Genomic DNA, 16,931 nt, shown 5'->3' on the forward strand with positions numbered 1-16,931 from the left:
GTATAACTGTGGCTGATATGGTAGAGATACAAATACATCATTTTGAAACAAAGCTGATATTTTGGATCATTCTGCGATTGACTTTTTACAGTACTTTATGCAATGACACATCTACGCTAAATCTAATTAGCCATTCATTCGCTATTACAAAAAGACAGAACCGGCACATTCACAGGACTGTAACAGACAGGAACACGGGCCTGAAGCTCTTGGATGTTGGAGAACTACACTTCCCTGTTTTCTTTCTTTGCTCCTTTCAAATTATGATTCAGTGTAGAGCAAACCATGTGTCCAGTATGGTCATGGGGCAGCAGAGTAGACCAGCAGCTAGGTTGTGGGTTCCAGTCCCTGGTAGTGCACTACTGTGGCACCCTTGGGTTGAGAACTGAACCTGAACTGCTCAATTAATATCTAGTCACCTGAACGACAAATAATTTAATAGAAAACGTGTGCAGGACTACAGTGCCCCACAATCTATTCATAGAGATTCACCCAAAAACAATGGAGGGAATTACAGGCAGGTCACATTCAAACCACAAGAAAAATTACTGAATATGAAAAGGTAACAGTTAAGGCAAATCAGTGATCATTTCACTCTGCATAAAAAGGTATCATCCGGGCTAATTCTACATTTATGATGGCATTTAAAAATAATTCCAACACAAATAATACTTTTTCCATACAGTACCTCAGATGGTCGTTGGGTTCATCTTGATGTGAACTGCATCGGATAGTATGTCCAGTTTTGCAAGCGATAAAAACAGAAGCTACGCCGCCAAGTCTCAGCTGATATTATCATTGGAAAAATGCCAGTTTTTGTTCACATGTGGAGAGTGTCTTCGGTGAAGGGGGGAGAACCATTTCACACCCTTTTTCTTCATCCCACTGCCTGCACAAGACACAGCCACTCCCAGCCATTCTTTTGGGAACTGGAGTGTGTTTGTGTGTGTGTGTGTGTGTGTGTGTGTGTGTAGGAGGAGAATGTGATGGACTCCTGTGGTCATCTTATACGATGATCTTAATAAAAAACTGAAAGTTCGAGGACCAGTCCTAAGAAATAAAATGTCCCCACAGACAGTGGAGGTTGGCTGGCTGGCTGCGTTTAGCTGAACCCCTCTTTCCAATCCGCCACTTTGTTGTACTCCTGGATCTTCAGTTTGATGTGGGAGAGCTTGCTTTTCAGATACTCGCAGCGCTCCTTCTTCTCCAGAAAGGCTGGGTCCTGTCAAAGCAAGAAGATGGGCGAAAACCTGTGAAATGTACCCAAAACTCTTTAGAGTTTAATGAAGAGTCTTTACACAGTAAAGCAGTCTGCAATGCCCATTATAGCCATACTATAGCAACAAAGCCACAGGGGTACTTTGTTAAAGCCCCCCCTCTGTTTCGCAGAAAAATATGCAAAGGGGAATTAAAATGTGAATATAACGTGGTTAAGTGGTTCTCAAAAAAGGTAGAAATAAAGGGAGTTGAAATATTAGGTCAGGGTGTTTACCTAATTCTTGCATACATACACAACAAATCACTAAATGAACATTAATTACCACTCACGGGTAGAAAACCCAGAGGAGGACAGGGAATGTAAAGTAATGCTAACATTGGGTTTAGCAACAGAAAAGAATGGGGGCGAGGTATTTTCAACTGTTTACAGTCATTGGGCAACAAGAACAATTGACATTGTGGTCACCCTGCCTGAAACATCAATTGTTTCTGTTGCACAATGTGAGGAGATGGAGAGATTCAGCGATTCGGGGATCTCCCTGCTCCTAGCCTCATTATCAGAGAGTGTGTTCTGACTCTTAACAGTTACAACTAAACAGCTAAAATCTTAAATTTATTAGCAGGTCAAAAATGTGTTCCTTTCCCACGGGCTGTTCACACTAACATAATTCTGCCTCGGGAACAGAGATAAGCCATAACAGAAAGCCAGGGGAATGTGTGGTGATCAGTGCTCTGAATCTCTGTGGTTGATAAGCCTGCTCATGTAGTCACGCAAGAATAAGCTTCACAAGGGCAACTACCAGCAGCTGCAAACAGGTTCTTCCATTACCAAGGCAACAACGAAAGCAGGAAGCAAAGGTGGAAGTATCAAAAAGCTAAACAAATGGCGCAGCACTGATACGAGACATGAGGTCATCTGACTGAAATAAGTCACCTGACAAACTTCGTTACAAACATGCAACATGCAATAACCAATCAGCTTTTCAGTAAAGTACATGGCAACAGTTGGTCGCAGCTTAATATCCTGCAATTCAGATCCAGGTTAAGGCTTCATCTGTGCACCAAAAGGCCACACAGTTTGACTCCTATGCTTTGCTCTCTTTGTCAGCATAATTGTCAGTATGGGAAAAGAAGGCCAGGGCCTGCAGTGGCTAATGGTATTTCCCCCGCTTTCTGAGCGTGTTTTCACAGACACACAATAGATTGATTCCAGCGAGGAGCTCTGCTGAAACACTCAGGGCCGCATCAATGGGTCTCCCCCACCTCCCCATTCACCCCTCCTGGCCTGGCCCATTGTTCGTGTGTATAAAGTAGGCAACAGTGTCGAAGCATGGCCTGCTGGTCCTTCCAAGCCGAACAACGCTGCATCAGCCCGCGGGACAATGGATAACCCTGCCCTGGTTGGCCCCGATACGTCAAATCCTCTCACAAGAAAAAAATAAAACAATGGAGAAAAAGACGGCGAGGGAGAGGAGCAAGCTGGAGACTCACGTTTTTTTTTCCTCTGATACTCCTGCAGGATTCTGTTGATTCTATCACGTTCCTGGAAAACAAAAAGGACAGCTTCATGAGCTTACTTGAGAATAGCGTCACAAAGTTTATGAGACAAAAAATACACAAGGTATCAGACACTTGACCAGAGGCTGGAGGAGACACAGACGTAATTCACTCTATATAGATACTCTCTATCTTAGTGTTAGGTAGAAGGGTATAAAACCTAAAGGGAAGAGGAGGAAGAGGGAGGTAGACTTTCTGACCATCTGGCTGGACGGGTGCTGTGGCAGGCTGCGCATTAGGCCGTCCATCTCGTCGAACTTCCTCATCGCCGCCTGCACCTCGGCGTGCAGCTCCTTGTACTCAGCGTGCTGGTCTTTGAACACCGCCCTGTACTGGTCCCACTCTTCTCGGGTGCGAATGCTGGGGTACTTCCTGTGGATGGAGAGCAAGCCCAAAGTTCACATCCACACTCCTCAGCGTAGAAAGCACATCTGAACTCGGGTTCAGTCTCTAGACAAAAACCTCCAAGCCCAACCCGAGACAAAGGCAGCCAATCAGAATGATGATGAGTTGACTCAAGGTTAGTATTTGGGTCCGGCCTGGTTAATGGGACCATTTGCTGATACGGGGATTCAGCTTACACGAGGGCATGTACCAACAGGAACGCAAAACCCTGCTGATGACAGAGACCACTTTTTCATGGAAATAAATACTCACGCAATGTAGTCCGGCATGATGAGAGGTTTGGGCTTGTACCCAGTTGGCGGGATGTGTCCTCTCAAGACCTCCGGCTGCATCACCACGGGGGCGGCCTGGACAAGCTCTGGAGCCCTCAAACCAGCAACAGTGCTGACAGGCTACAGACACCATGAGGAGTGGGGTGAAAGGAGCACATCATTAACCATTACCGAAAATGATCAGAGCAAAAATAAACAACAGCCAGGATCCATAAAACACTGACATTGACTGAAATTACTTGTCAACAAGATAATACCTTATTGATCCAAAAAGGAAACTGCCTAAGAAGAGAAACACATTGCTTTACTGGATGAATAACCCATGTTAGCATTACAATAAACTCTGACTCAATGATGGTTCATAAAAGCACGTGACACAAGAACAATGAGCATTCAGATAAGATTTAAGGGTTACTTAGTGGTGCAGGCCCAAATTACACTTTTCACTGCCATTTCACACAGCAGTCAGAATATATCTTCAGCTTGTATTTGTATTACATATGTTGAATACTACAGATAGTAATTGAAGAACCCTTTTTCTATGCAGGGATAGAAATATCACTCCCAGGGTGCAGCAGCTGTAGCCACTGTAGATCTTACTAGAACCAGGCTAGCATACAAAGTGACCTTTCATCCATTCAACACACTAACTGGCTAAAACACAGAATTGCTTGAAATGCTATCTGTTAAACTGATATTTTCATCCCAGCTATACCTAACAAATATGGGACATCTTAAATGTAACTGGCAATATTATAAATATAATCAAAATGAATTCAAATGAAACATCTATTGAGTATCTGCCTCAAACATGGAAGACATGGAGGCATACAGCTATGGGAGAAAAAGCCTAAAGACTACATGTATTACTATGAGCCTTGGGGCAGAAAGTTCTGTTGTCTTCATCTAAACTCACAAAGCCATGGGAAGAAGAAAGAGCAATGGTTAGTAAGTATGAATGTGTTCTGCTAACTATATATCAGTTATTAACAAGATACATCTAGGAAGCTGATAAATGCTTCAATATACAATTTACATTCAGACCTTTTGGAGTACAAATACACAAAAATAGACTGTCACTTTCCTATTGTATTTGTAAAGCGAGTATTAAAGAACTTTCTTTAATGACTCAGATTCTCCAGAGAGTTAAACCACAGGCAGATTTCTTGTGCCTCCTAAGCTGCTTACCCTTTAGCTATAGCATTCCAACTGACAATGGTAAGCATCAGCAGAATATAAATAATGGAACTTTCTACAAGCCGGCAGCCGGTGTAAATTTACTCAACATGATCCCACACTCAGTGGACACTTGAAAAATGATCACCATGACTGGACAACAGGAGGCATTGCTGTATTCTGGTATGTAGGGGCATGCACACTTGAATGGTATTAAAGGAAGTGAGAAACCTAAACACGAGTACATTCAGCCGGATGTACCAAGTTTTCATGAATCAGATCGCAAGAGACATTGGCTCAGGTTGTGCTGTGTGTGTCCAAACATTTTCCGCCAGCTTGATTTCAAACACTTAAAGAGCTTCACATTCATTTAAAAGGCTGATGTTTCAGAGACTTGTACCAGGTGACCTTAAAATGGTGTGCATGTGTGTGCGCATATGGGTGACAGAGTGCAAGCAGTCCTCACCTCCTGGCCCAGAGCCTCCCTGCGCTTGCGGGCCATCTCATGCCTCCACACCTTAAGGCACAAGATGGCACCGATCAGGTACAATATCATGATGATGAAGAGGAAGAAGATGGCGGCCGTTTGGCCTGGCTCGGTTTGGCAGAAATTCCCGCTCATGCCATTGTTGAACATGGGGTAGTAGCACAGGCCCCCCCGGGTGGTGTCCGTCACATACACGATTCCTGCCGCCATGTAGAGGACAGCCAGCACCAGGTTGATGATGAACTCGGTGATCGGCCACCAGCCGGAGTCCAGCAGGATGGTGCGGTAGTACATGGTCATGCCCAGGACCAGCAGGATGACCGTCACCAGCCAGGTCAGCCCCGCCACCACCAGGACGAAGGGCGTTTTGGGCCCTGTGTAGTACACCCCGGCGCCCCCGCCGGCCATCCCGGGGCCCATGTACCCATACATCTGCGACTGCGAGTAGCCAAACATGTTGTACCACTCATTATCCTTGTGGATGTATGCGCAGACGCAGGCAAAGACGGCCGCGCCCAGCAGCAGCTCCGCGCAGCCCAGGACCCTCAGCAGCCCCGCCCACGACCTCATGTTGCCATGCCGCTGGCGGTAAGCCTCCATCCTCTCAGCATGGGTCAGGGCCATGCTTTGGGCGCGCTCGTCGGCAGGGTTGCGCTGGCCGCCCAGCAGCTTGGCCGTTCGCTCCTTGTGGGAGTTGTAGCTGCCCCCCGAGCCCCCGTACGGGTCCCGGTAGGACCCTGGGACGGAGGGGGAGTAGGGAGGGGAGCAGCGCGCCCCCTCGCTGCTGCTGTTGTTGTTGTCCGGTGGTGGGGGGAACCACTCCTTCCTGCTCCCTCTGCTCCCCCGGAAAAAGTTCTTCCAGGAGTCGGGGATGAAGCGGTGGACGGGCTTGAGGTCGACGGCGCCGAGGCTGTCCTCGCTGCCGCTGGGGTCAAACTCCGGCCCCACTGGGGAGTGCTCCGGGAGAGGGGGCGGCGGCAGGGGGTCGGGGCTCAATGCCAGCCTGCCGCCCCCTTGCTGCTGCTGCCGCTGGGGGAGAGGGTCATCGTCCCTCTGCGCGCGAACCTGGTCATAGCGGGCCACGCCTCGAACCTGGTCACAGCGAGAAGACGACCCTCCTCCAGAAGACATGGGAAATGCACTCAGACCTGGAGACGAGAGGGAGAGAGAGATATTTCAGTGGAGGTGTTTCTGAACTGTAAGACGGAGCAATGCACAAACATCAATGCAGAGTTTTTGGCAACTGATTACAATAACAGATACCAGGAGGGGCACAATAAACAGGGCTTGTTTTGTGCTTTAAAAGTACACAGGGTGATCATTCAAGTGTGCAATACCTTGGTAAGCAAGTTACTAAAATCCTATAATAATGCAACAAAACAACAAGTAACTCAAAAGAATGAATCAATCACAACTGCCATCCATAGAGCTACACAGGAGTATCACCATACCATTTCAGCACCGAAAGGTCCTCAGCATCCCTCCACAGGCAGTAAAATCCCTTTGCCTGATGACTCAGTGTATGCAAATACCTTTGTAGACCCTTTAATCATGGAACATTTCTGTGACATGTTTACAACAGGAACAAAGGCCTGTTTTAGAGATTTGGTTCTCTTTTTGGCAGAAATAGAAAAGCAAGGCTCCATGAACCCCACAAAGGGTGGAACTACCAGGTTCCGTTAATAACTCGCCAATTTGAACCAATCATGGTGTTCTTGCTGTGGTGAGAAAAGTGTTTTTGTTTGTTCATTCTGTATGAGTCAGTGATTGACAGCATGTGGTAGCTCCTCCCGTTACACAGTTAATGAAGCCTCACGTTCCCATACGTACAGAAACAACATCAAAAAGCCAGATCATGTTCACCATTAAAACAGCAGCTAATTGTTACATTATTGAGTATGTTACTCTATAAAAGAATGACATGCTCAGTTCAGTACCTCTTTCACACGCAGACACTCAGCAAGACTTACATTGCCTTGCAGTTATGCAGGTGAACTGTGATTTAAACACCCCAGCCACCTATGAGGACAAATAAAGAGTTACTGTCATGCTTACCTGTGCATTTGCAGCTGAGTTAGTGTCGCTGACAAATTAAATCAATTTCAATCAGCTTTTTATGGTAATAGATATCACAGAAAAGGTGTGTTGGCATCAGATGCACAAAAGATCAATCTGAAAGACACAATAGTGCCACAAATTGAAATGCTGCAAATGTGCTCAAAACAATGAAGTCATTGCAACGTTAATCATAAAAAAAATAAGAATAAGAAATAAAAAATATTTCAAGTGTTTTTTTTTTCTTTCATTTGCAACTCCATACATATATTCTCTTATTATTCAGTTACAATACATTCATATATATATGCACGCATCACATTGTTAATCATATATGATTGCTGATAATGTGACAGATTAAAATATTTAGTCACTATACTATTATTATTATTATTACGTTTTACCTTTCCGTTGGACTAATGTAAAATAATTGGCAATAATACCACGTGCTGACGTCTGATACTTCTAAAAAAAATGGTTACTGCAGTTCTAATTAGTTTTATTAACTATTGTTCTTTGCAACCTTTCTTCTCATAGTATCACAAAAAATAAAAACTCATGCGAAACAACTTATTTTATGCATATCGACTTATTAAACTCATCATCAGAAACATGGAGCAGTTTCCTTTCGTTCCGGATAAGGAAATGACCATTGTAACACCAGAGAAACTTTCTGCGAAAGTTGTTGACGAACATGGGACTCGAACTCATATGATATGTTGTATATTATGTTGGTAACGATACTTCAAGGAATAATTTCAACACAGGGTGTGGGTGTGAAGTGTGTAAAAAACAAGCAGGCATCAAGTCCAAACATGCAAAATAGCTGGCTACAGGGATGAGCGCGCCCAACCTTGAACCGCAGTTTGGCAAAGCGGCACATTTCCCCGTTCGATTCCAGGGCTTGACTTTGTTACTTAGATGGTGTATAGTTGATATACATAGAAGAATGTTAGGAATCACTTACATTTACTGTTATTGACACGATTGATACCAACACACAAACCATTCAACCGCATTTGAAACTTCGCCAAAATGCACGGAAAGCAATGATAAGGGACGGAGGAACTCCACAGTTAAAGAGTAGCACAGAAAAAAAAGTTTTGCTTATATCACTGTTTATTCGCAAAGACTATTAAGCGTGTCTGTGCAGTTGCCTTCCATGAAATAAAATCATTTTCTTACCTTTTATGGGTACGTTCAACCTTTTTCCTTCGCCAGCCCTTGTCTTCTCCTAGACCAGAGGTTCACAAGCTACAGGAATCAAGTCACGTGACAGACCCATCCCTGCGAGTGACGTCAACCAATGGCAAGGAGATCTGAGTCTACCTGGGGAGTGAGACTGCCAAGCGCGAAGTAAACACACAAACAAGAAACTGCTTTCCAGTCATTTCTCTTTTGTCTTTGCGCACTTAAGATGGTTGAAAGCACATTTCATTTTGAAGACAGTCCCATTCATCTTCCAAGCAAACGATTTTCTGCCATCAGTTTCTTCTTTTATGTTGTGACTTTAAAGACTTTGAGTTGCGTAGGATGTCTTCTTGGTTGTCACAATAAATAAATAAACAAACAAAAAAAAAAATACACGAGTGAGTTTACACCATACAGTTATAGACTATATGTGTTACGGATACTGTTATTCAATTAGGCTACTCTTACCATATCAGGAGACATAGTCACAGGAGTATGAAGACAAGTATATTTGAATGGGTAATGCACTGTGTTACATTAATTGTGTGTAATATGGCGATCTGCCAAGGACACCATAAAAGAAAACCTAGAAAGCTGTGTTAACTATGTACCAGTGGAGCACTGGAAATCTAACGTCTAAAACTAAATTATTGTACATATTATACTGCATGTATCTAGGCTAGTTTATATAGTTGCGCATGTTTTTCACATGACATTTCTTAAATGGTTTCAATGAAATCATTTCATTTGAAAACATCTTGAAACAAGAAATGGTGAAGATATATATGTGTATCCTATTAATTATGTAAATAAATTTCAGTCACCTTTTGCCACTTTCGTATTTTACAATGGGAACTGCAGAGCTATCCAAGGGGCTATCCAACAGGAGAGACAAAAAATGATTGTTTATATCCTTTGATTTTGCTCTTCTCAATATTAATACATTCCTTATAACACTTTATCTTGAGCATTATTTGTTATGTAACACTGGTTTATACAAAGTTTATCAGCAGGATACACTGACACACACAGCCATATAATCTGAAAACTGGAGTGTCATGGGAGACATCCTGAAGCTTGGTGAGATTCGAGCTGTGCACTCCTGATGCAAATAGTGATCATGTTCACTCTTGCAGCTGCACGCTGGCTCGAGCCAGAGCAAACTGGGATGACTTTGTTTTGTGTGCACCACATGTCTTCACAGCATTCCATTCACAACAAGTCCATTAAAATAAGCATATTGAATTCAGTGAAACAGACATCATGAGATATTAAGCAAATTAACTAATGGCAAAAATAAGCTTTATTAGGTAAACAAGGATTTTATTGAGAAGTCATTCCTCCAGATAGTTCCTTCATACTTTTATATTTGATCATTTGAAGATTATAGCCTAAATCTTCAGATTTTTCTATCGGCCATGATTAATTCTCAGATTGATCACTTTAGATAGATGTCTTAAAAAAAAAACAGAATTCATTCGGTATTGAGTATTCAATACTCAACTCTTTGTGGTCTCAATCATTAATGTTTTACATTTGGTTCCAAATGTTATTCATATGTTGTATAAGATATTTTACAGTTGTTTTTACATATGGTTTCATGTTAATAACAACATAAACATCTTTTAGGAAAGACAATTTTACTTTATCAAACTGAAGTTTTGCCATCTGAGATACATGTGAGCCTGTACAAAATTTCAAAAAGGAAAGAACAGTGCAGGAGAACTTCAAATGAAAAGGCAGAATCCAATGATCAGAGATTAAAAAGTAAATTCAGGAGATTTAATTAAGTTTTGAACACAGTATCAAGTAAAAAAGAGCTGAAATCACATGACAGAGGACCTAGTCCCAGTTGCAGGGTACCTAGTGTACTTTATGTTCTGTAATATCTGTGTTTAAATGCCTTATCTACTCTAGATTCACACTGAAAATAACCAGTGTCAGAGATGTCTATGCCTGCTTCTTTGAAATGACCTGATCCAAAGCAAAGTGTGATGCAATTTCCTTCATGTGAGGATAATCCTTCAGTGAGGCATACTAATCAAATCTTATCACTGTTAATATGTTCAGGGCAAGAATGTTGTATTATTGAACTATTCTTTTGTTTGATAGAGGACAGAAATAATGTAATGCAAGAGCAAATGTAATCAGTACACAGATTCTTACGTATTTATAAGAACTTTGTATATTGTTGGTCTATGAATGAATAAATATAATTCATCAAAACGTAGCCAGTTTTCATGTCTTAAATGTGTCAACATACTCTCCCAGCCTCTGACTTTTCATTTTATAAATATGATCACCTAATTATATATATATATATATATATATATATATATATATATATATATATATATATTTATATTATCACCTAATATAATTAATAAATGAATATCATAAACTGTTGATTTTTTAACAATTTATCATCTCACCTTGTTTGTCTCCCTCATACATGGCTGTAAATACAGCCAGAATTTTTAGCAAAACCAAAAAGAAAGAAACATTATGGTATAAATGGTTTACTTCTTTCTTTCGCAAAAACACACCTGTAGCAAATCTATATCAAGTCTAAAATTCATTAAACCTTTTTAAAAGGGTAAATTGTATGTACTATTTTTTATTTGGCAGCCTTTTTTCATTTCAATACACCAGTCAGTAAATGTCAATTCCCCAAAGAAGATTCAAGGTTCAGCATTTTGTCTTGTGGGTCTCAGACATTTGTTTTCCAGGACCTCGGAGCCCGTATGTACAGCTTGCTGCAGAAGAGGGGAGACAGCAAGGCCTCCAGCCTGAAGATCATCTTCATTGAGGTTCACTGAGCCCACTTTTGTACCGACAAGTACACTTTTGTACTGTTTTGAATATAAATGCCTTGCAGGAATGGAAATTACATAACAGTCTGAGCCATAAGACTTGCTTAGGAAGCATAACTTGAACCAGATATGAACAGAGAATGATGAAGATGTATTTAAGTGTGGATTAAGTACCTTGCACAAGGGTACAACAACAGTGGTCTTCATAACCTCTGACAGCCTCAGTGGGAACAGTAGTTCTAGACTGCTCTTCCCTAAAGACATCTAGATAAAATGAAAGCACCCAGGTCGTGCTGTTGTGCTTTTCACTTTCAACCCTATGACTCCTACCAACATGATGAAGGTGCTGGAAGCAGGCAAGGTGAGATGGACTCCCTCTTGTGGACGAAGAGGGTACTATTCTCAGAGTTTGCAGCATGAGCCAAGAAACACCCGTCATATCAATTGGATGTGTGTCACAGGGCTTATGTAGGTCACTTACCAGCATAATTTATTTATTAGCTACTCATTTGTTTAGCAGACACTTTTATCCAGGGCAGTTTACAGAGCTTAAATATACTGCATACATTGATATTGCATATCCATTCATGTAGCTGGATATTTTTACTGAAGCAAACCATATGAAACACTATACCTTGAACTCACTATTTAGTTTCAAGCCCAGTATCTTACGCACTGCCATGTCAAATGACCTACAAAGCACGCTGTTGGAGACTTGGAGTACACAGCCTATTTGTGAATGACTGACAAATACTCCATTGGGATTTCTGATTAAGGTTTCAGAGCTGTTGTTATTATTTTCAGAAATGGGGACATGTGGCCTCTGATATAATAATGTAATCTCACTAGCCTCTAACATCCAAACATTTGTTGACAAAAACCATGTGTATACACAGTGTATGCTGCTGAAACCCTGTCCCTCGACCTGTATGGAAGCTGCAGAGCAGAGACAGGATCTCAGTGCCTGATAAGACAACTCCAGAGTTGCTCTGCTTGGGGAGCTCAGGCGACATCCATAGCACCATCTGCAATGGTACTATAACATGCAAAGCAAGCATGCAGTGCTTTCAGCTTATAGCATGACACCTTTTAGGAGTTGCTGACATGAAGAAGGAATCTGATATTTACAATATATAGGAGAAGTGTAAGACCATCGCAGCAGTAGCTGCGTATGGCTGTATGTTGTCTAACTTATCGTTAGACAACATACAGTTACTTTTTTTTTTTTTGCTTCCCGTGGGTTCTAACTGGAAACTCTTAGACGGATAAGTGTAGGCACTGCAATTTCTGTTGGAAGACAATTGTAGAGAAGTAGAGAAAAAAAATCAAATTTATAATCACTGTATATTCAACGGCATTCATGGATATTGAACTGGTTTATGGTGATGAACTTCATGTGTTGTGAATATATAGTGCTATGCTTTATTGCTTTAGTATTTGTGGTAAATTAGTAATTGTGTAATTGTCAGGGTCTCATAAAGTTGTAATAGACATGTGATTGACAGGTGGCAACTAGCCAGTGAGAGACCACCTGTGGGTGTTCAGCATTATCTCAGGCAAACAAGGTATTCAGACCCATTCATAACATTATTGTCATTGGTTTGCCTTAGGTTTAGGTCGTGGGGAGGGGAAACAATCATTAATATATAGTATAACTGCAGATCACATGTATCCCAAACCAAAGTTTGTCTGACACGGTTTATACGCCATCCTCTCAGTCAGCAAAGAGCTTGGGCGTCATCCTCGACAGTAACCTGGACTTCAAGGAGTACATTGCTCGCACGTCACGGGCCTGCCGATTCCTCCTCCACAACATCAGGAGGATTCGTCCGTTCCTGACAACATACGCGACGCAGCTCCTTATCCAGGCCACAGTTCTCCCTCGACTGGACTACTGCAACGCTCTCCTTGCAGGCCTCCCAGCCTGCACCATCCAGCCTCTCCAGCTCATCCAGAATGCAGCTGCCCGACTGATCTTCAACCTCCCCAAATTCTCCCATGTCACTCCCCTGCTGAAATCCCTCCACTGGCTTCCTGTCGCTGCCAGAATCAGATTCAAGACCCTGACCCTCGCCTTCTCTGCAATCAACAGGACAGCCCCTGCCTACCTCCAAGAACTCATCCAGCCCTACTCACCAGCCCAACCCCTGCGCTCAGCAGCAACTGGACGCCTCGCTCCTCGCTTCTTCACCCCATTCCTTCAGACGGGGCCTGAAGACGCACCTCTTCAGACTCTACCTGGACTGACCCAGCACACAATTGCTGCCCCCCCCCATCAGTGCTGTCGTAAATTGCTGTGCTTTGTAAATTGTGCTTTTTAAATTGTTTCTTGTTGCCGCCTTTACCCTGACGCTCATTGCGCCGTTTGAAGTTGTTGAAGTCCGCCGTTTGAAAGTGTATCGTATTAGTTGCCCTATAGGCTGTAATTGTACAAATCTAATAGTACTGTGTCCTCAAACAGACCTTGCTCTCAGCTGAGAACTGTCTCATTGTGGAACTGTACACATCCTGTCCCCGTACTGTCACTATACTTGCTGTATGCACTTTTGTAAGTCGCTTTAGCCGATAAAGCGATAAAGCGATAGCCACCAATGCTGTTTTGTTTTTCAATAACAGAATCATGTAGGGCAAGTGATTTTGGGGCTGGTCTGTTTGCCTGTAAGGCTGCTTCTGGATTCAGTCAAGGATCAGGACAGAAACCACATCAAAGCAGTGCAACTGCACAGAAACGAAAAGTCATGTAGTAACAGCAATTTTTTAAAGTAAAAATCTGTTGGTGTGTAAAGTATGGCTGGCAAAGTCTGCTGTTTGTGTGTGATTGACAGGAGAGACTTGTGAAGATTCCAAACACCCCAGACTGCCAGCACATCTGTCAGAGTATAGCAGAGACACACAGCTGGTGGATCCTGAGGTGAGATAATGAGGGACCAAAATAAGTGTAGGTACACACACACACATACACGTACACACACACACACACACGTTTGTGTGAGATTTACTTGAAATCAGTTCAAAGGTTTTTCTATTAATACGAACAGATCTGAGGTCAAGGTTTTGTATTCAAAGCCGTTTTTGAGGCAAAGGGTATCAAAAGAAGTTACAATTCTGGTTGTCATTTTTTCTTGTATTTCCAGGTCCCAGTATTTAAGCAATAATTTACATAACAACCTGAACATTTTAGTAGCAGCTAATATTGTCATAGATAATTCAGATGTAATAAACTATTAATAGTGTTATGGGGATACACTATCACAGAAAAAAGCATATACATCAAACAGCAGTTTTTCTCAACATTGCCCAAAGTCATTGAACAACACTGGGATAAGGCTGTGGCTGAGAGGTTTCCCGCAGTGCATTATACACTATATAAGTCTGCCATGGAAAAAGAGCCAATGTGGCCTCCTCTCTCCATTCTCTGTCCACCAGGGGAGAGTACAGGTCTTCTTTGGCCTCTCAGTGGCTGATCCACTCCAACTTGGCTAGGCCTCTGTGGGCTTCATGCTCTTGCACGTGCACCACTTGCTGCTCATCAGAAAGATGGTACCACACCTCATCACAAACTGCCATTAGTATCCCATTGTCTCACTGACAATTGAACATTAATGTTGAATATATCTGATAAAGGAATACAGCAAAAGAATTGAGAATGTGCACTTGCCATTGACAAGGCACAGAGAAATCTGTTAAAGATGTTCACATGAAAAGCAAGTCTTAAGTGAGCTCTTACTGTGGAGAAAATGTTAAGGGCCAGGCTGAGAGCTGGGAAGAGGGGGATATATACAGTAGGAACCTCATATGTGACATTCAGGTTAGAATGCCATGCCTCTGCCTGACATAAATTTAATTCTGTGTGCCATTTACATTCATTTCCAGGGTGTGCCAGCGCATACAATTTTGAGTAGAAATGTACCTTTTAATAATATGCAAGCCAAGAAAAGGATAAGCAGTATTTCGTTGTTACATCCCAGATGGGTAATGGCGTCCAGGGGTACGTATGCCAGATGCAACACAAAAGGAAACAACCAGCCCCCGCTGGCTTGAACAGTGCAGGGGGGCAAAGAAAGCACAGACGCGGGAGCAATGTAGGGGAGCACGATATATTTACAGTATTTACAAGAGAATATACAATGACAAACATTCACAGGAAAAGGGGGGGGGGGGACAACAGACATGTAACATTCCTCATGAAATATTTGAAATACATGTATACTGTATATTTACAGAACAGGTGATGAAATGTGAAAGAGGTTCTTTTGCACCACAGTTGGTTTTGACAGCAAACCCCTGCTGGTCCCTCTCTTTGATGTCCCTCTGTTTTCCTCTGACTTAAAAAGAGCGATTGGTTTTTGGAGAGGACATCAATCAGGACTGGGACATCACATGCAGGGAGTGTCCAGATGAGATGATACACAGGGAAATAGGTGGACTGGTTGGTGGCTTGTGCGAGCCAGTCCAGGTGGCCAACACTGACAGGATACTAACCCCCCCTGCCCTCAGTGCTTAAGGGGGGATGAGCTGAGGATTTTACCATGTCCACAGACATCATGATGGAAATCTGAAAAAATTTATGAATAGCTGTTCACCAGTTCCAAAGCTAAGAGCCAGCCCTCCAAGGGCAACATACAGTAGAGCCCCACCGTTTCATGAAGCAATCATTTTGTAAGAATTTGATTTTCTCAGTATGGTTATGGATTTCACACTCTGCTTGCATGGCTTTTCCTTACCAGGTAGTGAAGGCAGTTACTCTTCATAAATGAGACAGCTAAGCACTTATACATGTCAAGAAGGATGTTGACAAATGAGCCAGGTCATAGGAGTAAAGGACAGATCTCTAAGTCATATGTTCATATAAACACAGATCGATTCACATGCCTAATTCTAAGTGAGAAAAACATCAGTCACTCAGTCTTGAAGCACTGCTGCTGTAATTGAATCTGCCTGAACTGGAATCTGATGCTGACGTCGGTGCTCTGTGCTTTGTGGGGTCTCTGCAGACTGAAACCTGAAGCTCTGACCGACAAAGATGTGGTGCTGGACCTGGACAGTGATGAGGAGAACTTTGTAGATCCTGGTTCTGCTGATGCTGCCGCCTTTGCTGATCCAGGAACATCTCATTCGTTTGAAGCTATTGACTCCTCTGGGGAGTCTGGCCTGCCACACAGCCAAGGACTTTGGGTAGAGCTGCTGCCTAGCCAGCCTCAAACCACTACTGTTTAGGTCCTACAAGAGGAGGGGTCATATTTCTAACTGTGAATTGTGTTTCAGGCTTGTTTTTTTAATTATTATTTTTGGGTTCTCATTTATAGGATTTTTCTGTTACTACAAAGGCAAGTGTTACTCATTGCCCATTGAATGATAAGTGTTGTGGGAAGAGCGCCATGTTTGTCTTCTATTTAAAAAGAATTGAATTTTCTATGATACTCTTAAAAAGAATGGAAGATATTTATATTCTTTGAAATTTGATAGTTGAAAGTTGATTTCATTTGTGTGAAGCTTTGTGATGTGCAACCATTTCAGTCTTTGGGGATGTGAGTCATACATCTTTAGAAAAAATGTTATAAATAAAGTTATAGGAGTTTTAGAAAATATTTATGAGTATGTTTGCTTAGGTTTTATTACCTTCTAAAATAAAATGTCTGAATAATGATTTTGAATCTGACCTTACGGCTCAATCACATCTACCTCTCATTTCCCATCTTGTTTTATCCCCCTGAAAGAAATTAAGCAGTGCATTCAGATAAAATAGTTTCAAAACTT

At 42.3% G+C, this 16,931-nt stretch overlaps 1 protein-coding gene across 5 annotated transcripts; it reads right to left on the reverse strand.

The window, feature by feature from the left end:
- Positions 1–8,426, reverse strand: LOC118778533 (MARVEL domain-containing protein 2-like). 5 transcript variants are annotated; one of them, XM_036530099.1, is made up of 7 exons: positions 8,356–8,426; positions 7,171–7,287; positions 5,095–6,263; positions 3,433–3,572; positions 2,976–3,147; positions 2,710–2,761; positions 1–1,222 (listed from the first exon to the last, which is right to left on the reverse strand). In XM_036530099.1, exons 3-7 carry the CDS (start codon positions 6,244–6,246, stop codon positions 783–785), a joined length of 1,956 nt encoding a protein of 651 aa, XP_036385992.1. In that variant the 5' UTR covers positions 6,247–6,263; positions 7,171–7,287; positions 8,356–8,426; the 3' UTR covers positions 1–782. The 5 variants fall into 5 exon arrangements, with proteins under 5 accessions (XP_036385992.1, XP_036385993.1, XP_036385994.1 ...); XM_036530100.1 differs by lacking the exon at positions 7,171–7,287 and adding an exon at positions 7,086–7,134 and having other exon boundaries at positions 8,356–8,425; XM_036530101.1 differs by lacking the exon at positions 7,171–7,287 and adding an exon at positions 7,053–7,134 and having other exon boundaries at positions 8,356–8,425.
- Between the last annotated feature and the right edge of the window lie 8,505 nt (positions 8,427–16,931).

The sequence above is a fragment of the Megalops cyprinoides genome, chromosome 5 (assembly GCF_013368585.1).
Source record: "Megalops cyprinoides isolate fMegCyp1 chromosome 5, fMegCyp1.pri, whole genome shotgun sequence".
Taxonomy (NCBI): Eukaryota; Metazoa; Chordata; class Actinopteri; order Elopiformes; family Megalopidae; genus Megalops; species Megalops cyprinoides.

Excerpts from the sequence above, each read along its gene's own strand:
- LOC118778533 (XM_036530099.1), bottom strand. The coding sequence starts at position 6,246 with ATGTCTTCTGGAGGAGGGTCGTCTTCTCGCTGTGACCAGGTTCGAGGC. Across the intron at positions 3,573-5,094 it reads GGGAGGCTCTGGGCCAGGAG|CCTGTCAGCACTGTTGCTGG; the intron begins GTGAGGACTGCT and ends TGGTGTCTGTAG. Across the intron at positions 1,223-2,709 it reads GTATCAGAGGAAAAAAAAAC|GACCCAGCCTTTCTGGAGAA; the intron begins GTGAGTCTCCAG and ends TTGCTTTGACAG.